The sequence below is a fragment of the Corvus cornix genome, chromosome 13, assembly GCF_000738735.6.
Source record: "Corvus cornix cornix isolate S_Up_H32 chromosome 13, ASM73873v5, whole genome shotgun sequence".
Taxonomy (NCBI): Eukaryota; Metazoa; Chordata; class Aves; order Passeriformes; family Corvidae; genus Corvus; species Corvus cornix.
The window spans coordinates 3,761,085-3,779,970 of record NC_046343.1 but is presented as its reverse complement, the minus strand read 5'-3'; the positions used below and the strand labels follow the sequence as shown (position 1 = coordinate 3,779,970).

At 46.4% G+C, this 18,886-nt stretch overlaps 1 protein-coding gene across 3 annotated transcripts in view; it reads left to right on the top strand.

Annotated features, from left to right (window-relative positions):
- The window catches only part of NSD1 (nuclear receptor binding SET domain protein 1), a 60,062-nt gene that overhangs the window by 19,444 nt on the left and 21,732 nt on the right, over positions 1-18,886 (top strand). For 2 of the 3 annotated variants that reach the window (XM_039559672.1, XM_039559673.1), the window contains 11 exons: positions 1,549-4,129; positions 7,534-7,655; positions 7,800-8,091; positions 9,864-9,973; positions 11,043-11,112; positions 11,453-11,571; positions 14,901-15,044; positions 15,463-15,586; positions 16,372-16,572; positions 17,982-18,161; positions 18,492-18,648. In XM_039559672.1, coding sequence (XP_039415606.1) covers positions 1,549-4,129; positions 7,534-7,655; positions 7,800-8,091; positions 9,864-9,973; positions 11,043-11,112; positions 11,453-11,571; positions 14,901-15,044; positions 15,463-15,586; positions 16,372-16,572; positions 17,982-18,161; positions 18,492-18,648 — 4,100 coding nt within the window. The remainder of the gene's footprint in view (positions 1-1,548; positions 4,130-7,533; positions 7,656-7,799; positions 8,092-9,863; positions 9,974-11,042; positions 11,113-11,452; positions 11,572-14,900; positions 15,045-15,462; positions 15,587-16,371; positions 16,573-17,981; positions 18,162-18,491; positions 18,649-18,886) is intronic. The other variant, XM_039559674.1, reaches the window with a different exon arrangement.

The following is an 18,886-nucleotide window of genomic DNA, read 5'->3' as shown; positions in this document are numbered from 1 at the left end:
GCTGAGATAAAGCAGTGGGGTTTTTAGCACTGCTTCAGTAATTCTCTTTATAGAAACCTGTTAGGACTTATAATTTGACTTGGAAAATGCTTTGTCAGTGAGCCTGTGGGAATGAGTTTTGTGGCTCATCGCACCATCTCCGTTTCCAAACATAACAGCCCTGAGCAGTTGTAGCCAGTTAATGTAATGTGACACAGGGGTCTGGTCTATGTCTTTAGGAAGGTGACTGCAGAAATTAACTCGTTAGAATTGCTGAAGTGAAGAGCTACAGAGGCTACTGTGTTACTGTAAGAGAGCAAATAGTTATACTAGGCAATGGTACCTGGCTTTTCTTTTTCTCTTACTCTAAAGCTTTATAACCTATGTTAGTGCAGAACCATCAGATTGATTGTGCTCTTGCAGACGTGAGTCCCTGGGGGCAATGGCCTCATCTGGTTTTCCTTTTCCAAGGCCATGTTCAGCATCTTCTTTAAGGACTTCTCTCCTTGTGCTCCCAGCCCTCCAACAACTAGTGACATACTCCCAAGTAACTTCTCTGGTCCTAGAAGTGCTGCGTGGCTGGAATCTCATTCTATATGTAAATGGAGTACCAGCATGCCTGCAGTAGAGGGAATCAAATGTTTGTTGCTCACATAAATGTCCAGGTTTGCACCCCCGGAAGCCAAAATTGATGCAAAGCTGAGAGTATTTGGCTGGATTGCTGTCAGGCTTCATAAAACCTCTTGAGTCTGCTGAGATGAGACTTTGTTGGTTTGAGTTTTTCTTCAAAAGAAAAGTGTCAGCAATGTGAGTTGTTCCTCCTGCCTTGGAATTGGTTTTGGTTTTAGGAGCAGTTGTGAAGTCTTTGATTTGCTGTTGTGCAGCCAAAAACTACACATGCAGATAAGATACAAGTTCCTTGTTGATTTTGAGTATTAGCAGAGGTTCCTGGTAAGTATGCAGAGAGCTTTCTGTTTTTTCTAAAGGTACAGAGTTAAACGGGGAGACTTCTCAGGAACGGACATTGTGAACTTGATAGAGCACATCTTAAATGTGTGTGGATCTCATGTTTGTCCCAAGGTGAGTTGATGGAGAGGGCAGATCGTGCTCTGAATTCAAGGAATGCAGGAAGAATCAACAATGAGCACAGCAAACAGGTCTACTCAGATATTTTGAGGAAAACAATGCTGCATTTGCCTTGAGAGGCTTGTTGGCTGTAGCTTTGCATTTCTGTGCCAGGGATCCATACCATATGCATTGCCCTTTACAGGCTGTTGTGTTCAGGATGCATTGGGATGCCAAGACATCTGGTTCCTCGGACACCTGTTCTTGCCAGGGACCTTTTTACTGTTCTGGGAATGCGCAGGGCTCAGCTGGAATGCAGGGTGCTTACCCAGGAGCAGTACTTCCTGTGTCTGCCAGACACAGTCTCAGGGAATCCGAGTGATTGTCTTAAAGATGCAAAATGCAGGAATGTCACTGTGTTCTGTGCCTTGTGCTCCTTGCTTTTATCTCATTGGTTACTTACTCAAATTTTGTCTTTCTCTTTTTTTGTCTCCAACTTTTAAGGTTCCTCAAAGATTTATGGCTAAATGGGAAGTCAGTGTTGGACAGGCAGAAGACATTCTTCTTGGGGGGCCAGAGGATCAGAAGTGCAGCCAGAACTCCAGTGAGCCGGACAGCGAGAAAGACGTGCAGTTGGAATACTACATCAATGGCCCTGGAGCAGAAAGGGACACGCAACTGAATGGCTGTTTTAAATCCTTGGCCTTTGACTCCAGACACATGGCCAGTGAAAAAGGAAAATTGCACATCAAGCCACACGTGAAAAAAACCTCTGAAAGCAGAAAAAGGACTAGAGTAAAAAAGAGTGGTGCAAGAGAGGAAACATCGAGGGGAGAAATCAAAGACAAAACACCAGAGAGCATAGTTAGAAACGTGATTGTTGGGGACCTACCAGAGAAACACGCGTCTCACGAACTTCGCCGGATTGCCAACAGCCTCACAGCATCCAGTAGCACCAGGGAAAACCATTTGCTTTCCTCCTTGGGGGAAAGACGTTTTGAAAAGACACCTTTGAAACCGGACTATGAGAATCGTAAAAGTGATGCTCTGAAAAACACCCTCCAAGGGGATTTGTTTTCCAGCCCGTCTTTTGAGAGAGAGAAGAGCTCCCTGGGCATTTTGTGCAGTTCCAAGTTACAAATACACTATTCTGCGTCCGACGCTGGTGTTGAGAAAAAACAAACTGAATCAGATTCGTCCTCTTCCCTCTCTGATGGTGGGAACAGTGATGTAGATACCATGGACCAAAGTTCAGAGAGAGCCTCTAGTGCTCTTGAAGTTAGTGATTCTTCAGATAAAGTGGAGAAGGAATTTCCTATGACATCAAGTGGAAACATTAAACTTTCCATGTATCTTTCTCAGAAGAGCAGCAGGAGGGCCAGGAAGAAGTCATATAGAGATCGCAAACCTCTGGGAGGTTCTGTAGCCAACAGACTTGATGCTGAATTTGTGGATGGGGAGCTTGAAGTAGGTTTCTCTGATGCTGAGATGTCATTGACACCTCTTGAGTGCTCTTCGGATGTGAGAAATGACAATCTTTCCCTAGCAAACAAGCACACTACCCCCCAAAGTGTTTCCAAGGACAGCTCCTGGCCTGCTGTAACAAACCAAGCAATCTTGAAACCGAAAAGCATGAAATTACCCCGAATCAGGAGTATAAAATGTAAACATAAAGAAAAGGTTGCTGGGTTGGAGCCTTCTCTTGCAAAAGAGGAGGGTGGTGTGAATCGCTGCTCTTCAGATACCAAAGGTTTCTCTGGCCTTCAGAGAGATTCTCTTCAGAGAAGTGGAAAAGTTGATGGTCAGAAACTGTTAAACAACATGCATGAGAAACCCAGGGATTCTGCTGAAATCGAAACGGCCGTGGTGAAGCACGTTCTGTCGGAGCTGAAGGAGCTGTCCTATCGGTCCAGGAATGAGGATGCCAGTGACTCTGGCACTCCAAAGGCCACAGTACCTTTACTTTTCTCTTCTGCCTCTGGTCATGGTCGTTTGCCTATTGAACCAGATTACAAATTCAGCACCTTGTTAATGATGTTGAAGGATATGCATGACAGTAAGACAAAAGAGCAGCAACTGATGACTGGTCAAAATATAGTCCCATTTCGAAATACCAGCACAAGTGATGGTTCTGGAAGCAATTCTGCGAGTGGTCTCAAGTCTTTGTCTATTGTAGGTCCCCCATATAAAATAGAAAAAAATGGAGATTGTGTCCAAGAAACAGTAACTCCAAACTCCGCTATAAGCAACTCCTCATTTTCACGCAATCCTCCAACCAAGCTGACAGGGATTGGTACTGGTAAAAGGGAGCCTGCGAGTGCTGCTGTTTCTGGGACAAATGGCACAAATTGCATGTCCAAACGCAACTGTTCAAAATCTAAGCAGTCATCAAAGCTTGGAGATAAAACAGTTTCAAACAGAAAGGACTTAAAACCAGGAGGGCCAAGTAAGTTGCTAAGTCGGTTACCCAGAGATTCAGGAGAACATGCATTCCGTGTGCACGGTTCGGTTACCAGTCCTCTAGGGAATGAGGCAGAAGATACTGAGAGGAAAGAGTCTATTGATTTAACAGAGCATTCAACTGATGAAGACTCTGCCTGTTTATCTGATGACAATTTAGGTCGTATTGGAAGGAGACCTGAAGCTGGTAGAAATAATGAGAGCTGCAATTCTGCTGAAAATGGGGAGAGTCCAGACTTGGATTCAGAGGCAAATAGTGAGAGCTCTCTTGGTGATGAGTCTAATGATATAAATCACGTAGCACCCAAAAAGCGATGGCAGCGTTTTAACCAAAGCAGTGCTAGATCTAATAAGCACATCAGTAGATCTAGGGAACAAGGAAACTTGGAGAGTGCCTTTGGCCTGAATTCTCCTGGCTTTTCACTGAAGGGAAATGAGTGCTTGGGACGTAGGCATTCCCCTCATTCAAAGGTGCTTGAGGGAGACCTGGCAGTTCAGGACTTTGAGAATCGTTTAGACTTAGTTGATAAACGTTTGAATGTATGTGGTAAGCCAAACACCAGTGTGATGGACTCAGAAACAGAGCTTGGCAACTTTGCTCCCCAGTCTGAATTCTCTGCACAAGGTAAGGGAGCTGGACTTGCGCCAGAGTGTGTATTTGTATACATTTTACACTTTTTCATTTAAAGGATAAGTTACAGAACTTGTGGCTGTCTGACAATGTGAAGATGTCTACGTCTGAGAAGAAGAAAGTGTGGGACCTTGGTTTGAGTTCTCTGTAAGCATGGAGAACAGAGGAGGCAGAGTAATTACGTGCTTGTACTCAGGTTATTGGTCAGAAAATTTTACACACATTAAAAATCTTCCACAGTGAAAGGTAAAATAAGGATCCTTCTGAGCCTGGGATTTTTTTTAAACTTGCACCTCCATAATGTGTTCCTTAGCACCACAAGCTTGGTGTTAGTGTGATAGGTCAGTTCTAGAAAGTTCCAGGAAAGTGAGCCTCAATGTCTGCTCTGTTTTTTATCTTTTATAGTGCTGTTTGACATAGTTTGGTTTGTTCTGTACGATTTCCTCATGACGATGTGTTGGGAGTTTTTTGGGTTTTATTAGCTGCTCATAATGAATTGTGGAGCCCCACAGATTTCCTAATTTACAGTTCTGGTATGGCTGCCTGATGGGTGAAAGAGAGAACAGAAGAGAGGGAAGCTGCCAGGGAGGCTGGGCTGGAGGTAGGTCTGGAATATGGCAGACAGAAGTAAGGCAGCAGCATCGGAAGGGAAATGACCTAGGAAGGATGAGGCTTCTGAGGACCAAAAGGCCAGGGAGCTCTGCCTCTTCCACAGAGATGGGGACATTTGGTTAAAGCCAAAGGAAGAAATAAAAGGGTTGTGTGTGGAAGGAGTAGGGCAAACAGAACCATATTCAGCGTGTACCATCCTCAGGCTTCTGCAGGGAATCTGGGGAAACACACCTTAATAAAAACAATAAAATTAAGTTTTTACCTAGGTTTCACTAAACTAAATTGCTCTAATCTAATTATGATACCATCAAATAATACAGCTCATCAGAATTTTGAGCCTGTGTGCATTCTGTCACTTATGTGTTCTCTCAGTGCACATTTTGATGTTTGTATTTTGCTGTTTATGGTTGCTGGAGGCTGCCTGCACCTCTGTTTCAGTTGTGGCAAAGGCAGCTCCTGGCTTGGTGGTTGTGGGACCTACCCAAGGCAAGTTGCAGCAGGCACAGAAAACAAGCCTATAGGGTGTAACACATGGGGTAAAAGTTCTGGTTTTAAGTCATGACCAGCTTAATCATTCACTGGCTCCTCTGGCTGGGTCTGTGTGTTTTTGGGGACTGAAGTCTCTGCAGAGCAGGTGAGAGGATGCACGTTCTGGGCTGTGCTGCAGGTTCCTCCTTCACACTGAGATCCAGACAGGTTCTTAAGGCTTCATGGTGGTTTGACAGTAGAAGCATCCCTGCAATGATGCTGTGTGAGGTGAAGATAAAAGTCTGCAGAGAGAGCTAGGAGGACGAGGTGCTGAGAGGCAGTAAAGTTAGGAGGGTAGTGGCAGAGGAAGGCAGCGTGCTCCAGGCGATGTGGCCGTAGTGGAGAGGAGTGTACATGGTCCTGGTGCTGCACACAGGGATGCAGCAGCAGCAGTCAGGGCCTGGGTTTGCTGGCAGAAGTGCCAGATCAGCAGCTGCAGTGTAAACTAATTCCCCTGCCCTATATAGCACGTGAGCTCTGTGCACACTCACCTCCCTTTGTACAGATGTGCCGTGGGGAGGCACCAGAGCCGCTGTCAGGGCTGCTGTAACATCCCCAGTGCTGGTGGGGCTGAGTAAACCTCTAATGCTATGAAAAGACCATTCCTTTATGTTGGGCAAGGCCTAGAAAGTAGAGAAAGTGATGCTTGAAGCTGGGCTGACTGCTATGTTTTGAGAAGATGTGACCCATCCTTGCCCACAGCAGGCAGAGTTTCAGTGTAAAGATCACAACAGATTGCAGTCACAACTGTGCCATTTCCACTAAGTTCAAACTACATAAATTCTTCATAGTTAAATGTCATCAGTGGGCATAATTTCGCTACAAACCTTGTACAGTGAATTAGAGCAAATGAGGCAAAAGTGAAGACTGGTGGAATTGGCTGATGTAAACAATTTTATAAATGAAATCAGGTATGTGATTTGCCACTTCCAGTCAGACTGCATTTGGGGTTCTTGTACGGGATTGCTTTTGGGAACAAAAAGCAGTTAAGCCAGACCTTTTGGCACATTGCTGTGTACTCTTCTGCAAGGCTTTGGGGCTCTAAATAGTTGCCTGGTGAGGATACTCATCCCATAACTGCTTATGTGCTGAAATGTGTGTTTCGCTCAGACACCTGTGCAGAGTGTTAATAGAGGCTAAAAATAGCTGTGTTTGAGAAAGTTGTTTCTTTCTTCTCTTTTGGCCAAGTTTAACATTTTCATGCTTGTTTAACCACAAAGCCACAATAAAATGTAGCAGTCTTGTCCAACATCCCTGTTCTGAAGCGTTGCATTGAAGTGCTTTGTTATAAAATGCTTCTGTTTTAAAGAAGAAAAATCCACCTCCTCAAATGAAATGAATCAAAGAGAATATTTACTGTTTGTTCCAAAACTTCCAGGAGACCGCAGGTGTTTTCCTGACTAGGGGAAATCTTTGGGCAGTATTACTTAATGATTTTGAAAGCTAAAAAAGGAGATAAGTCAGAGGTATTCTGGGAAGTGAGAAAAAGACATGAATGTGCATCACCTTGCTTTTGCAGCTTGCTCGGAAGAGATGTTATAGAGTGTCAGCGTTCAGTTTTTTGGGGCCTGCCTATGCGTTGATGTGTTGAGGTGATGTAATGGGTGGTTAGGGTTGTGGTGAGGAAACACCTTTTACCTTGCAATGGTACCACATTGTGCAAACACAAGAAGTGTCACAGTCACTGGCTCCCTGATCTCGTTGTGGAACAAACAAAGCAATAAATGGGCTCGCAGTAGCAGATGGGGAATTTGGAGCATACAAAAAAATGCCAGGGAGGAGGGGAAGGGAAGGAATTAAGCTTATGTGCTCCTAGTGAAACTAGAGACTGAAATGTGTTACGGGAAAACAGTGTTTTCCTGTGCCCCTGCACTAAAACCAAAAGGGTTTGGGTAAACAGCAAGAGAGTCCTGAGTTGCTAATGGCCTTTGGTTCTGGTAAAAGTACTGCAGGAAAGTTAGATGTAGCTTGGAGGGACGTGTTGGGTAAAATTTCAGGAGCCTCTCAGTTTAATGTGTTTTGATTTCTTACCTGAACTGCTTGAAGTCCTTAGAAATCCCCCCGCTAAGTTGGGATTTTGGAAAATAGAAAACTCAAAAATTCTAAAACTGTGTCAAAGAGAAAGAATTATCAGCTCTTCCCACATGGAACCTCTGGAAGAGAAGGCAGGAACAACTATTCTCCACAGATGATGAGGACAGTTTTGTCTTGTGATCGTCTCAGAAACACAGTCTTGAAGCTGCTTTCCTTTTTCTTAGCACATTCAGAGAGGAAGCGCCTTAGAAAGCCGAGTAAACGGCTTCTGGAATATGCAGAAGAATATGATCACTTGTTTGCACCCAAGAAAAAATCAAAGAAGGGCCAGGAGCAATTGCAAAAGGTTGGTGAAGGCCAGTGTGCTCTTTGTGGTTATTACTCTGGGGCTCTGGTCTCTGTGTGTTTCTGTTCTTGGTGGCTGAGTGTTCTTGCTGTGTGCAGTGCCATGCAGGATGAATGTTTTCACCAACATATTTCACCATGCCAGGTGAATTCTGTGGCGAGGTCTGAATTTGAAGGAGGCGTTCCTGCACAATGCAGTCCTGACAGAGATACCCAGCGGGGGCCAAGTTCTTTGGTTTCAACTCCATCTTCAACCAAAGAGTCCCCTCCCGTCCTTGAAGCAGAGTGTTCCTTCTCAGAACTAGGATCCCACTCCACTGATCCCCCTAATCAAGTTCCAGGAGGATCTTCAGATTTTCCAGAGGTGGTGCTGTCTTCCTCAGATGTTTCTGAAGTTTCCGCTTCTCCAGATGCAGAAGAGGGATTCCTGAAATCAGGTAAGTGGGAGGTTGTGTGATGCTGCTTTTGTAAGTGAAAGTATCACAACTTCAAAGGAAAATGATGCTTGGGGGGCAGCATGTAAATGTCAGTGGCTGTTGGTCTGTTTGTTCTTGCTTTCCTTCACTCACTGACTGTTACTGGTGTTGAGAAGGGAGGGAGAGAGGTCAGATGCAAGGATGTTCAGTGACCTGGTACTGTTGGCTTTCTGTAGACTCTGGTGGTCCTCTTTAGGTCCTGGCACAGAATGCCGCTTCTGTCCAAATGAAGAAGGCCACAACTCCTTTGCTGGGTTCTTGCTGTCCCTGCTTCCAAACAGTGACATTCCTTCAGCTTGATGGTGTCTTGCTGCTGTAAACCCCTTTGGATGAACATTGCTGTGCTGAGGGTGATGCACAAAGTCTGAGCTGCGTTCCTCATGGAGTGATCTTTTGCTCCTCTAGTGAGCTCAGGGAGCTGTAGCACTAAATTCCCTCTGGAAAAACTTTCTCCATAAGGGATTCTAAGCATCTGTAGAAATTTTTGTAGACTTGTGTGAGCTGCAAGCCAGGACCTTGGCTTTCAGTAAGGCACAGTGTAGAAAGGGTGTGGTCTGGGAGGCCTTTTCCCTTTCCAGCAGTGTCAGTCTCAGGGTCTCCTTTCAGTGTGTTTATTCTCTGATAGCATCTAAAGACATGTCCAGAGTTAAAGCCCTGGTGTTTTGGCTGTGCTAACTTGGAGGGAACACTGTTCCTGTCCTGAAGGACTTGTGGTCAAAAAAAATAAACCAAGCAGGCAGAGTTATGGTCCGGGGCAGGTCAGTTAGCCTGTCGTGTGAGGGAAGAGGGATTGCCTCTGGAGACTTGTGGATGTCATAAGGAAGTGGAAAGTTGGAGAGGATTAAAGGAGGAAAAACTGAGGATGTGAACCCAAGATTGGAGGTGCAGGAGGACAGAACAGGCTGCAGCAGTGGGAGCAAACATCCAGTCTGCAGAGGTTGCGTAGCTCTTTCCTCTCATTTCCCCTCACCTCTTGCTGAAGTGCAGAGGAGTGGGGTGGGCAGAAGCTTGTCTTGAGGGTTAGGAGTGTGATGGATGAGCTCTGCCCACAGAGGTGACAAAGGGCACAGCTGAGACTGTCAAAGCCAGTGGATGAATGGGGTGGGATGGGTAAGAGGCTGTGTCTGTGAAGTGTCTGCACTCAGCATCAGCATTTCCTGGTTCTAAGTTTATACTGTTGCCAAAATGAGTCGGAATGAGCCCAGGTCTAGCAACTTGCTACTTCCCGATGGCCAGCATAAAGCTTGAGTAGGAAACAGTGCAGGTTGCACCTAGGTTTTTTGGGGTGTCTTTTCTCAAGTAGGTTTAACCAGGATTGTGATCTTCAACCTGTTTACTACAGCAGCATGAACGCTGATGTGAGGGGTGTGGGAGTGTAGGCAGGGCTGTGTCAGTGGTAGGACTGGCTTATGCAGATCAAAGTGTTTGGGAAATTATGATCTGAATTGGGCTGGCAGCATGTGTTACCTGCTGGCAGTGAGTTCACAGTCTCTCTTCCGTGGGTGGATTTTTGTATTACATATTGCGGTGAACCTGAAGGTCATGGCAGACTGAGGTCTGTTTTTATTGAAGTTGTACAGAAGCAGGTAATTGGCATCTCTGCCCTAGGAGCTTATGATCCCAAAGACAGGGTGAAGCAGATTGTTTTGAACTGTTGGCTGATAATTACTGGTCTTAATCTGATTGAAGACAAGAAAACCCCTGTTTATCTGATGTGAAGGGTTCCATTGCAGGAAACTTCGAAAGTAAGCGTCAAAGGAAGCCCACTAAAAAGCTCTTGGAATCCAATGACTTGGACACTGCCTTTATGCCAAAGAAGGAGGAGTGGACTCCCCAAAAGAAGGTACTTCCCTTCCAGCTCTTTTGAAAACTGGATAGAAAACAAGCCTAGACAGCAGATCCTGCTGAACAAGACACAGTGCAATGGGATGTGGTTTCTTATTGGCTGTGGCCCAGGAGCAAAGGTCCACCCTTCCCAGAGGTGCTGGTTACTGTGTTATGATGAAATAATTCACTGTTCCCCACCCCTCCCCACTTGTAATGGGGATTGGGTAGTTTTGGCTTAAAATCTCCTTTTTTATTGATTTCTATGGAAAAGGAGTCATCTAGATGCTGGCTGGGAAGTTATGAGCAGAAATGTTCTGCGCAGAGGCTTTCTGTCATGTTACAGTGTAGCTTGAACTTGAACCTAAGGCTTTGTCCTTTTCCATCAGATTTCCTCTGAGCACTGTTTTCTTTGTTACCTTCCCAAGTGAGCTGGCGAATGCATGTAAGTGCAGAGCTTGAAGCAGGATGGAGGCCTGAGGTGAATCACTTATAGGATACTGTGCTTGGTTCAGATTTTTAAAGAAAATGCTGCTGTTCTCCACTGAATACCCAATATTCAGTGACATGGATTGGAGAAAAGCTACTTGTATTTAGTTCAGGTCATGTACCTGCACAAGTCTTGTTGCCACTGTTCCTAAAGTTGAGTAACAATGCTTCTTTCCTTTTTCTTTCTTTGTGTGGCACAGTCTTAGTACAGTTATCACCACTGCAGTAATGTAGAGGCCAGTGTATTTCAGTCTTAAGGTCTGTAAAAGTGTAAACTCAGAAGAGAGTGTCTTTTCCCAGCACCTAACAGAGTATTAGCAGCCTTTTTGGGAGAGCACAGGAAACAGTGAATGGTGCTGATGAGCACAAGACACATCAGACTCTGCGTTCCTGCCTGCCCAGAGACAGACTTTCACATGTGTGATTTATCTCACACACACACAAACCAAAGGTTTTCTTGGAAAATCTCTAATGACTGATGAATTCATGACCTGGATGGTAAATTAGGCATTGCAGTCATTCCAAAAGGTTGCATGGCTGAGGAATGTGTGCCTCTGTTTTCATCTGGTGACTTGACTCTCTCTCTTGTGTGTTTGTAGGGTACTGGCCCTTCAGAGAGTGACAGCTCTGAGCTCTACTCACCAGCCCACTTCCAGGACCTGGGAGAAGGTAAGTGAAAGCAGGGAGAGCAGGGCAGACTGTTGGTGACATTTGGATCAGTGCCTGTGGCACTGTGTGTGTGTGTGCGTGTGTGTAAGGGCTTGGTGTTCTGTGTTCAGCAGCCCAGCAAAAGTTGCTTAAACCAGTATGAACTGGTGGTTCTCTGATGGCTGCAAGGCAGAGGGCCCAGTAGGCACTCAGAGGCTGGTATTGCCCCAGCCCTTAGGCCCTCAAAGAATACAGGAGCCAGCCTGAAGCTCTCAGAAAGGCTGCAGAACTTGCTGGTGTCACCTGCAGCAAGGGAATTATTTCTGGATTTTCCTTGAATGGTCTTTCTGTTGCATCCCAGCTTCTGAAAAGCTCTTGGAGAAACAGCGAAAGCGGAAGAGACAGCGCCATACCTCTGCTGCAGTCCATTCCAAGAAGGAGAAAAATGAGGAGGGGCTGGGGGAGACCCCACACTCTGAGGTACTGTTGGGTCTTCCTACATGTTTTCATCCCTATAAACTGTTTGCTGCTTCCCAGGGCATTTGGCAGACCCTAAGCCAGAGGCATCTTTTGGCGTGTCATTTGGGAATTTGTCCCACTGATGCAGCTGCATGAGCTGGGGTTAGGCTGAAGATACCTTCTTGATCTAGCAGCTGTTTTATAGTGATGCTTAACTCAGGCTCTGTTTTCAAACTGCTACTCAGCTAATTCTCTGTGAGAGAGGCTCTGAACTCATGGAACCAGGTTTTGCCTGGCGTCTTGCTTTGCACCTCAGAAAATCAAACTGCTGTAAAAGGTCTTCTCTGGGGGTGGGACTCTTGTCCTTTCACACACCAGCAAGAAGCACAAGCACTAAACTGGACTTCAGCCCCTTCTGCTTGCACCTGCACACCACGGTGAGCCAAGAACCCCATTGGAGGGGCTTGGGGGGGACTGTCTGTGACTGCTCACAAGAGCCTCTGATTGCATTCTGCCATCCACCAGAAAGGGATAATGGGGGCAGTTCCCTCTTCTATTTATCAGCAGGGTCAGCGTACAAATATCTCTGACAAGCACATTTTGCCTTTTAGGAATGAGCCAGTTATCAGCAAGTGTAGGGGAAGCAAGACTTCCTGGGAGAGGCAGGACACGTCTGGGCCTCTCACCATCGCCTCTCACTTCCAGTGGCCCAGGTTCAGCAGCAGGCAGGATAGTCAGTATGTATTTCAGGAGCCAATTACAGATAAATATTGTTCTATTTGTTGTTGTTACACAGTTTCCAGGTGAGCTCAAACCTCACACCACTTTAAACCATTCCAGCCATCCTGTTGCATTTTGGAAAGCACATTTCTGATAAAGTTCATAAATAGGGGTAATACCCCTGGTTTGTGTAAGCTATCCTGTGCTGATATTGGTGTTCTTTCTGAAATGTGCTCAGCTGGAATAGTTTTTAAAACAGCCTGGACAAATACCTTTGCCAGTGCTGGGCAGGGTCAGTTAATATTGTCTGCTGTACCCACTAAGAGAGAGCAAATTCTCTGTGAAAAGAGGGGCAGTTCAAAGCAACAAAGATCTAGGCCACGGCTCTGAATCCTGCACCTACCACTCACTGCAGAGGAAACCCAGTCTTAACTGCCCCCAGCCTTAGACATCTGTGTTGAGTACCAGAAGTCAGGTATGGTGTAAACCATGCCAAAAAGTCAATGCTTGGCACCTTTGCAGCATCCATTTCTATGTGACTGTGTCTCTCTAGCTGCTGTGGTGGGTGTTCATCCCCTGGCTTAGGTGAGTGCTTGGAGTTCTGGTGAGTATTGGGGTGCTATCGAGATGCAATTGTGCTTTCCTGTGGAATTCAGACCATGCTGGTCCCTCAATGACTGCACACACTGGGCAAGGAAGTCCACTTTGCTAGAAAAAAATAGATGGACTGATGATACAGCACAGTGAAGCCTTGAATCCAGCTGCCTTCCAAGGAAAAGAGGGCAGAGGAAAGCTTGTTGGTCTGGGCTGAGCTAAGTAGCTTTCTCTGACCTTGCCTGTCTGCGGAGCCAGGAGTGCAAATTTACATCAGGGCAACAATTTACAACATTACAGCAAGAGGCTGAGAGAACGGGATGGAAAACGCTGTTGAAATGGTTGTCAAGGTTGGGAGCCAAGGTTAGGCTGTGCCAAAAAACAGGTCAGGCCTTGGGATTGTGCCAGACACAGCAGCAGGGATAGTTCTGGAAGAAGACTTGGGATGAGCCCTTCTTTCTGCAGGAGGTACGTAGCGTTGCAGTACTTGTGCTGGGCAGAGGAAGGAGGGGGAAATGTGACAGGTCCTTGAGTGATGGCCTTGAGTGGCAATGCTTTTTTCTGTGTTCCCAAAGGATGGGCCTTGCCCATCCTGCCTAGTTCTGATATCCCTTCCCTGTGCAGTTCTGGGAGCAGTGTTAGAACAAGGTTGTACTCCTTAAGGTATGTTGGACTGGCAGTAGTCTGTAGTTGGGACTTTGCCTTTTTTGTTTTTTTTTTTTTTCTCTCAATAAAGTCAGTTTATACCATTCATCTTTGTATTGTGTGCTTCAATATACCCTCAGTGCATCTGTGCATCATTGCTTCACAGAAGGCACATGGCTTTCAAGTGTCCCCAAATACAATCATACTGTTGCATTCAGGGAATAGAGGAAATAAACAACAGTTCCAGGCAAAGAAAGCATCATTATCTGAGCAGAATACTAGCTCCAGGTTCTTCCAGCTTTAAACTTTAGAAGGTCTTTATGTCCTTGTTTTGCCCAGACTTACAATGAGTTCAAAAGGCATTCAATTCAGCTATTCAGCTTAGAAGCTTTAGTAGTGCCACAGATGAGCCTCTCCCATACAGAAAGTGGTGCAAAGCTCCCTCTCGTGATCGTTAGCTGGACACCCTGCACCAAGCGGGCCTGGAGGTGTGGGAGTGATGGCTGCTGCTTCTGCCAGCAGTTTGAATTGCTCACAATATCTCTCAGGTGTGCTGTTTGTGTCTGGGTGTACACTGGCTACAGCTTGGTGACCCAGAGAGGAGCTGGCAGCTGTGCACTGAGATCACTCAGCTGCCTGCAGTGAGCTGGCATATTAAAAAGTGGCTGAGTCCTTAAAATGTTCTGGCTCAAAGCACTTGGTTATAGGCATCACTTTGGTGCTGCATTAATGGCCCTTAAATTGTATCTACTCTGGTGTGGCAGCTGGGGCTGGTGAGGCCACTAAAGTGTTCCCTAGATGTCCCAAGTGAGCTGGAAGCTGGCAGGATGGTGTTTCCTAGCTCTTAGTTGCCTGTCCTGACAAAATCTGTGTCCCTACTGCCAAGTGTAGCTGCAGGACAGCTGTATTTTGTGGTAGAAACTAGTGTCTCTAGGATACCTGCTGTTCTTCCCTCTTAACAGTGCCTGGGCAGGTCTCATGGACATTGTGGGAAGTGGACACTGTAGGAAGCCTGGGCAGGATCCCTGACTTGGCCCATGAGTGTGTGGTTGGGCCTTTGTAATTTGAAACCCATCCTCTCCCTAGGATGCTCTTTCACCAGTAGATGTTATGGGGCAGCGCTGTACACTTACAGGACAGTGGGAGACTCCACACCTCGGTCAGGATGGGGTGTAAATGCCCTGCTGTGCTGCTCATTTTGAGGTTGGCTGACTTCTTCATACTGACATGGGCCTTAGGTACCTTTGTGTTTGTATTTTACATGGGTTAGGACAAGCTGAGATGAGTGTAGGGGAAAAGTGTAGTTCATTAAGTGCTCAGTGGCTGAATTTGTAGTTTCCAAGTCAGGACAGGAGCTACTGACAGTCCTAATTCTGGGTTTCTCTTTAAAGGGGGAGACATCGGTTCATGGGACTGCTGCAAGCCCCAAAGAGGGTCATGAGGAGGGGTCAGAGAATGACCATGGAGTGCCTTCGTCCAAAAAGATACAGGGGGAGCGTGGAGGAGGAGCAGCTCTCAAGGAGAATGTGTGTCAGGTAAGTGTTCTTGAAGAAATCTATATGAAACTATCCCACTGTTAAGTGTTTTTATGTAAGTTCTGGGACACACTGGTACCCCAGGTAGCCTCCAATTACTTATTGTAGAATTAACCAGCTTTTTGTGCTCTGTAGCAAGCATTTCCCCTGCAATAGCCTTTCTTCCTCTTAAAGTTCACAGAGGTTAGGGAGATGTGACCGGTGTAAGATACATTTTAGCCCGTGTAGGGTATCAGGGAGTCGATGGTAAACAGCAGTGGTTATACACAAACTACCTGAGTTAATTGACACAAGGAAAATGTAGCATTTTTCCCCAGGGGGTCTCTGCTGGCATTTCGGCCAGCAAGGGCGTTGCTGCTGTCCGGGATGCTGCAGGGAAGGAAATTGCTCCACTGATACTGTGTTTCTTTCCTCACAGATCTGTGAGAAGCCGGGGGAGTTGCTGCTGTGCGAGGCTCAGTGCTGTGGTGCTTTCCACCTGCAGTGCCTTGGGCTCTCCGAGATGCCAAAGGGCAAATTCATCTGCAATGAGTGTTCCACAGGTAGGGCAGCTTCTGTGAGTGCTGTGGGCTTACCTGGAGTGATGTGCCTGCTGTAGGGCTGCTAACTAGCTCTCAGTCCTCAGATTATTGGTTTGATGTCTGATAATGACTTTCTAAGTAGAATTGTAGGATCACAGACTGGTTTGGGTTGGAAGAGACCTTAAAGATCATCAAATTCCACCCCCCTGCCATGGGCAGGGGCACCTTCCACTAGACCAGGTTGCTCTAAGCCCTGTCCAGCCTGGGATAGGGCAGCCACAGCTTCTCTGGGCAGCCTGTGCCAGGGCCTCACCAACCTCACAGGGAAGAATTTTTTCCTGATGTTTAATCTAACCTACTATTTTTCAGTTTGAAGCTATTAATAATGGATTTAAATATTAACTGGCCTTAGTATTGATTCAGACAAGTGAAGTGCTAAGAAGTGAGTGTCCAGAATCTGGTGGGAAAGAGGGGCAAATTCTTATCTGGAACTAGGGAAAGGGGGCTGGTGGGGAGGATGAGTCTGATGCTAGCTGAAAAGGGGGAAATGTCAAAGTAGGGTTATTGATTTTTTTTTTTTTTTTTAATTTTCTTTTTTCCCTGACCTGAAGTGCCAGCTATAATAATATTTATTTTGATCTGGAGTTCTACTGCAGCTTCAGGCAAAACCAGCCTGGTGCAGAGACCTGTGCTCTGGGATGGGTGCAGCAGGCTGGGAAGTTGTGCTGTGCTCTTAGGCAGCCTGGTGACAGCATCAGGTCCTCATTTAGCTCTCCTGTGTGACCGGTGTGTTGCTCTTTCTCCAGGGGTCCACACCTGCTTTGTGTGCAAGAGCTGTGGGGAGGATGTGAAGCGCTGCTTGCTGCCCCTCTGTGGGAAGTATTACCACGAAGCCTGCATTCAGAAATACCCACCCACAGTCATGCAGAACAAGGGCTTCCGCTGCTCCCTGCACATCTGCATGACCTGCCATGCTGCTAACCCAGCAAACATCTCCGCCTCTAAAGGTACCCGAGTCCTCCAGGGTGGTCTGGGGGGTGCAGTCACATGGTTTTTCTTTGTTTCATGTCCACTGTGGTTTACCTGGTTCACCACTTCTTTGTGTTGTTGCCTTTGTGTCCTTGCCACAGCGCAGGCTGTGTTTGCTGAGGAGTAGCTGCTCCCAGGGGAGTGGAAGGGGTGGTGTCAGAGTGTGAGGCTCAGCAGCACTCCCCATGGTCGGACATGGCAGCTGGAATGTTCTCAGGCTGTCCAGAGGCTTGGATTCCTGCATGCCCAGCCTTGCCTCAGGCCTCAGTGGTTTTTTGAGTAAATCTCTGGAGCTGTACAGACATGCTTGTGTTTCTCCCACCTGCTCCTCACTGTGCTGCTGCTGCAGATGGTGCCTTGCTTAGCAGCATGGGCTGTCAACACAGAGGCATCCAGAGCAGCACGGGGCAAACTATGACATTCTTCTACTTAACCTTTTTTTCCTATGTAAACTCTCATCTTGTAGTGGAGACGCCCTTGGGCTAAGCTTCCCAGGCAAACATTTGTTTGAGCTGTTTGCAGCAATACCTTGACCTTTATCTCACATGATCAGACTTAAAACTTCTGTGATTGCTGTGTATGTTTGCTTCTAAAACTGTCTTTCTTTAAATCCTTGGTATCTTAAGACAAGTAACAATAAGACCAGCTCTATTTTTATTCTCAGGGTCTGTGTTAAAGCTGGCTTTTTTGCCCCCATGTATCAGTATTTGGTGTAGAAAACAACACCAAGGCCTAAAGCCTGCAGCCCACAGCCGGCCACTTCCCCACTGAACATTTGTTGATTGGCTGCTGCTTCTCAGTGGTCACATTTACCCCTTTTCTCCCACCTCTTCTTCCTGTTTATAGTCTGCTGTGAGGAACTGAAAACGGGCTCTCAAAAACCTCACATAAACTAGGCCTGTAGGGAAGTCTGAATTGCCTGGAAGTTCTGGAATTTCAGGGTAAAATCTAATAAACAAGAGGCAAGTGCTGGTGTTTTCAGAAGCTCCATGGGTTGATTTTATTATGTGCAGCTAAGCACTTGGAACACCCCCTCTGTAATTACTGTCTGAGCTGATTTAGTAATTATTTGTGTATGATAGGAAGCAGTCCCAGTCTGTGAACTCTTGAACTGTTTCTGCACGGCATGCAGGAGTTTTTTCACTTCTAAATAACACAATTTTATCTATGGTATATGTATTACAGATTTTATAATGGTATATCTATTTAGTTATATTAAATAACTTAATAGGAATCCAGCGAGTATATCATGGGTGGTCTATAAAAATTAAAGGTCAGCTTCCTTCTCCAAAGCTCATTTTGAGCTTAGGTATGAGCAGAGTGTAGTTTATTAGGAAAGAGTGGTGATCCTGCAGAGGCTCACGTGTTGTGGCTGTTGTGGTGCCAGGTCGCCTGATGCGCTGTGTGCGGTGTCCGGTCGCGTATCACTCCAACGACTTCTGCCTCGCTGCCGGCTCCGTGGTCCTGGCCTCCAACAGCATCATCTGCCCCAACCACTTCACCGCGCGCAGGGGCTGCCGCAACCACGAGCACGTCAACGTCAGCTGGTGCTTTGTCTGCTCGGAAGGTGAGATGGTCAGCGCTGGGTCCCCTGTCACCAGGGAACAACGCCCTGGGAAGAATTCATTACAAAGGGCAGAAGCTTTTCCCATCGAGAATGTCCCAATGGGAACTGCAGAGAACACACTGCCTTCCTGTCTTTCCATGTATAAGTCCAACTTCAGGCTAGGACCTTTTCTGGATCCTTAGAAGGGTTCTTTTTTTACCATGAGTAGGGCCCAGTTTTAGAAAAGGGCTTGCAGGAGACCATCATTGCCTTTTTCCAGCTCTGTCTGGAAATGTGGAGTGCAGGGCTTCTGCACAGTGACTGATAAATTCCTCTTCCTTCTCTTTGCAGGGGGCAGCCTTTTATGCTGTGAGTCGTGCCCGGCTGCGTTTCACCGTGAGTGTCTAAACATTGAGATGCCAGAGGGAAGCTGGTATTGTAATGATTGCAAGGCAGGCAAAAAGCCACACTACAAAGAAGTAGTCTGGGTGAAAGTTGGGCGCTACAGGTAGGTGAAGATAGAACAGACTTGTCCCCATCCTTCTTCATGCAGTGCTCATGGTGACCGAGGTGAGAAGCTGCTCCTCTCTGCAGGGTTCAGTGCAGCAGCCTCTGGCTTTTTTGCATGCACATAGCTTGCAAAAAATGGTAAAATGTGAGCTTTCCTCCTCCAGTAGTCTCTTTTCTCCCCACCAGGCTTGCTGGTAGCCCTCACACACTTTTTCCCATGTCTCCATGCAGTAGCA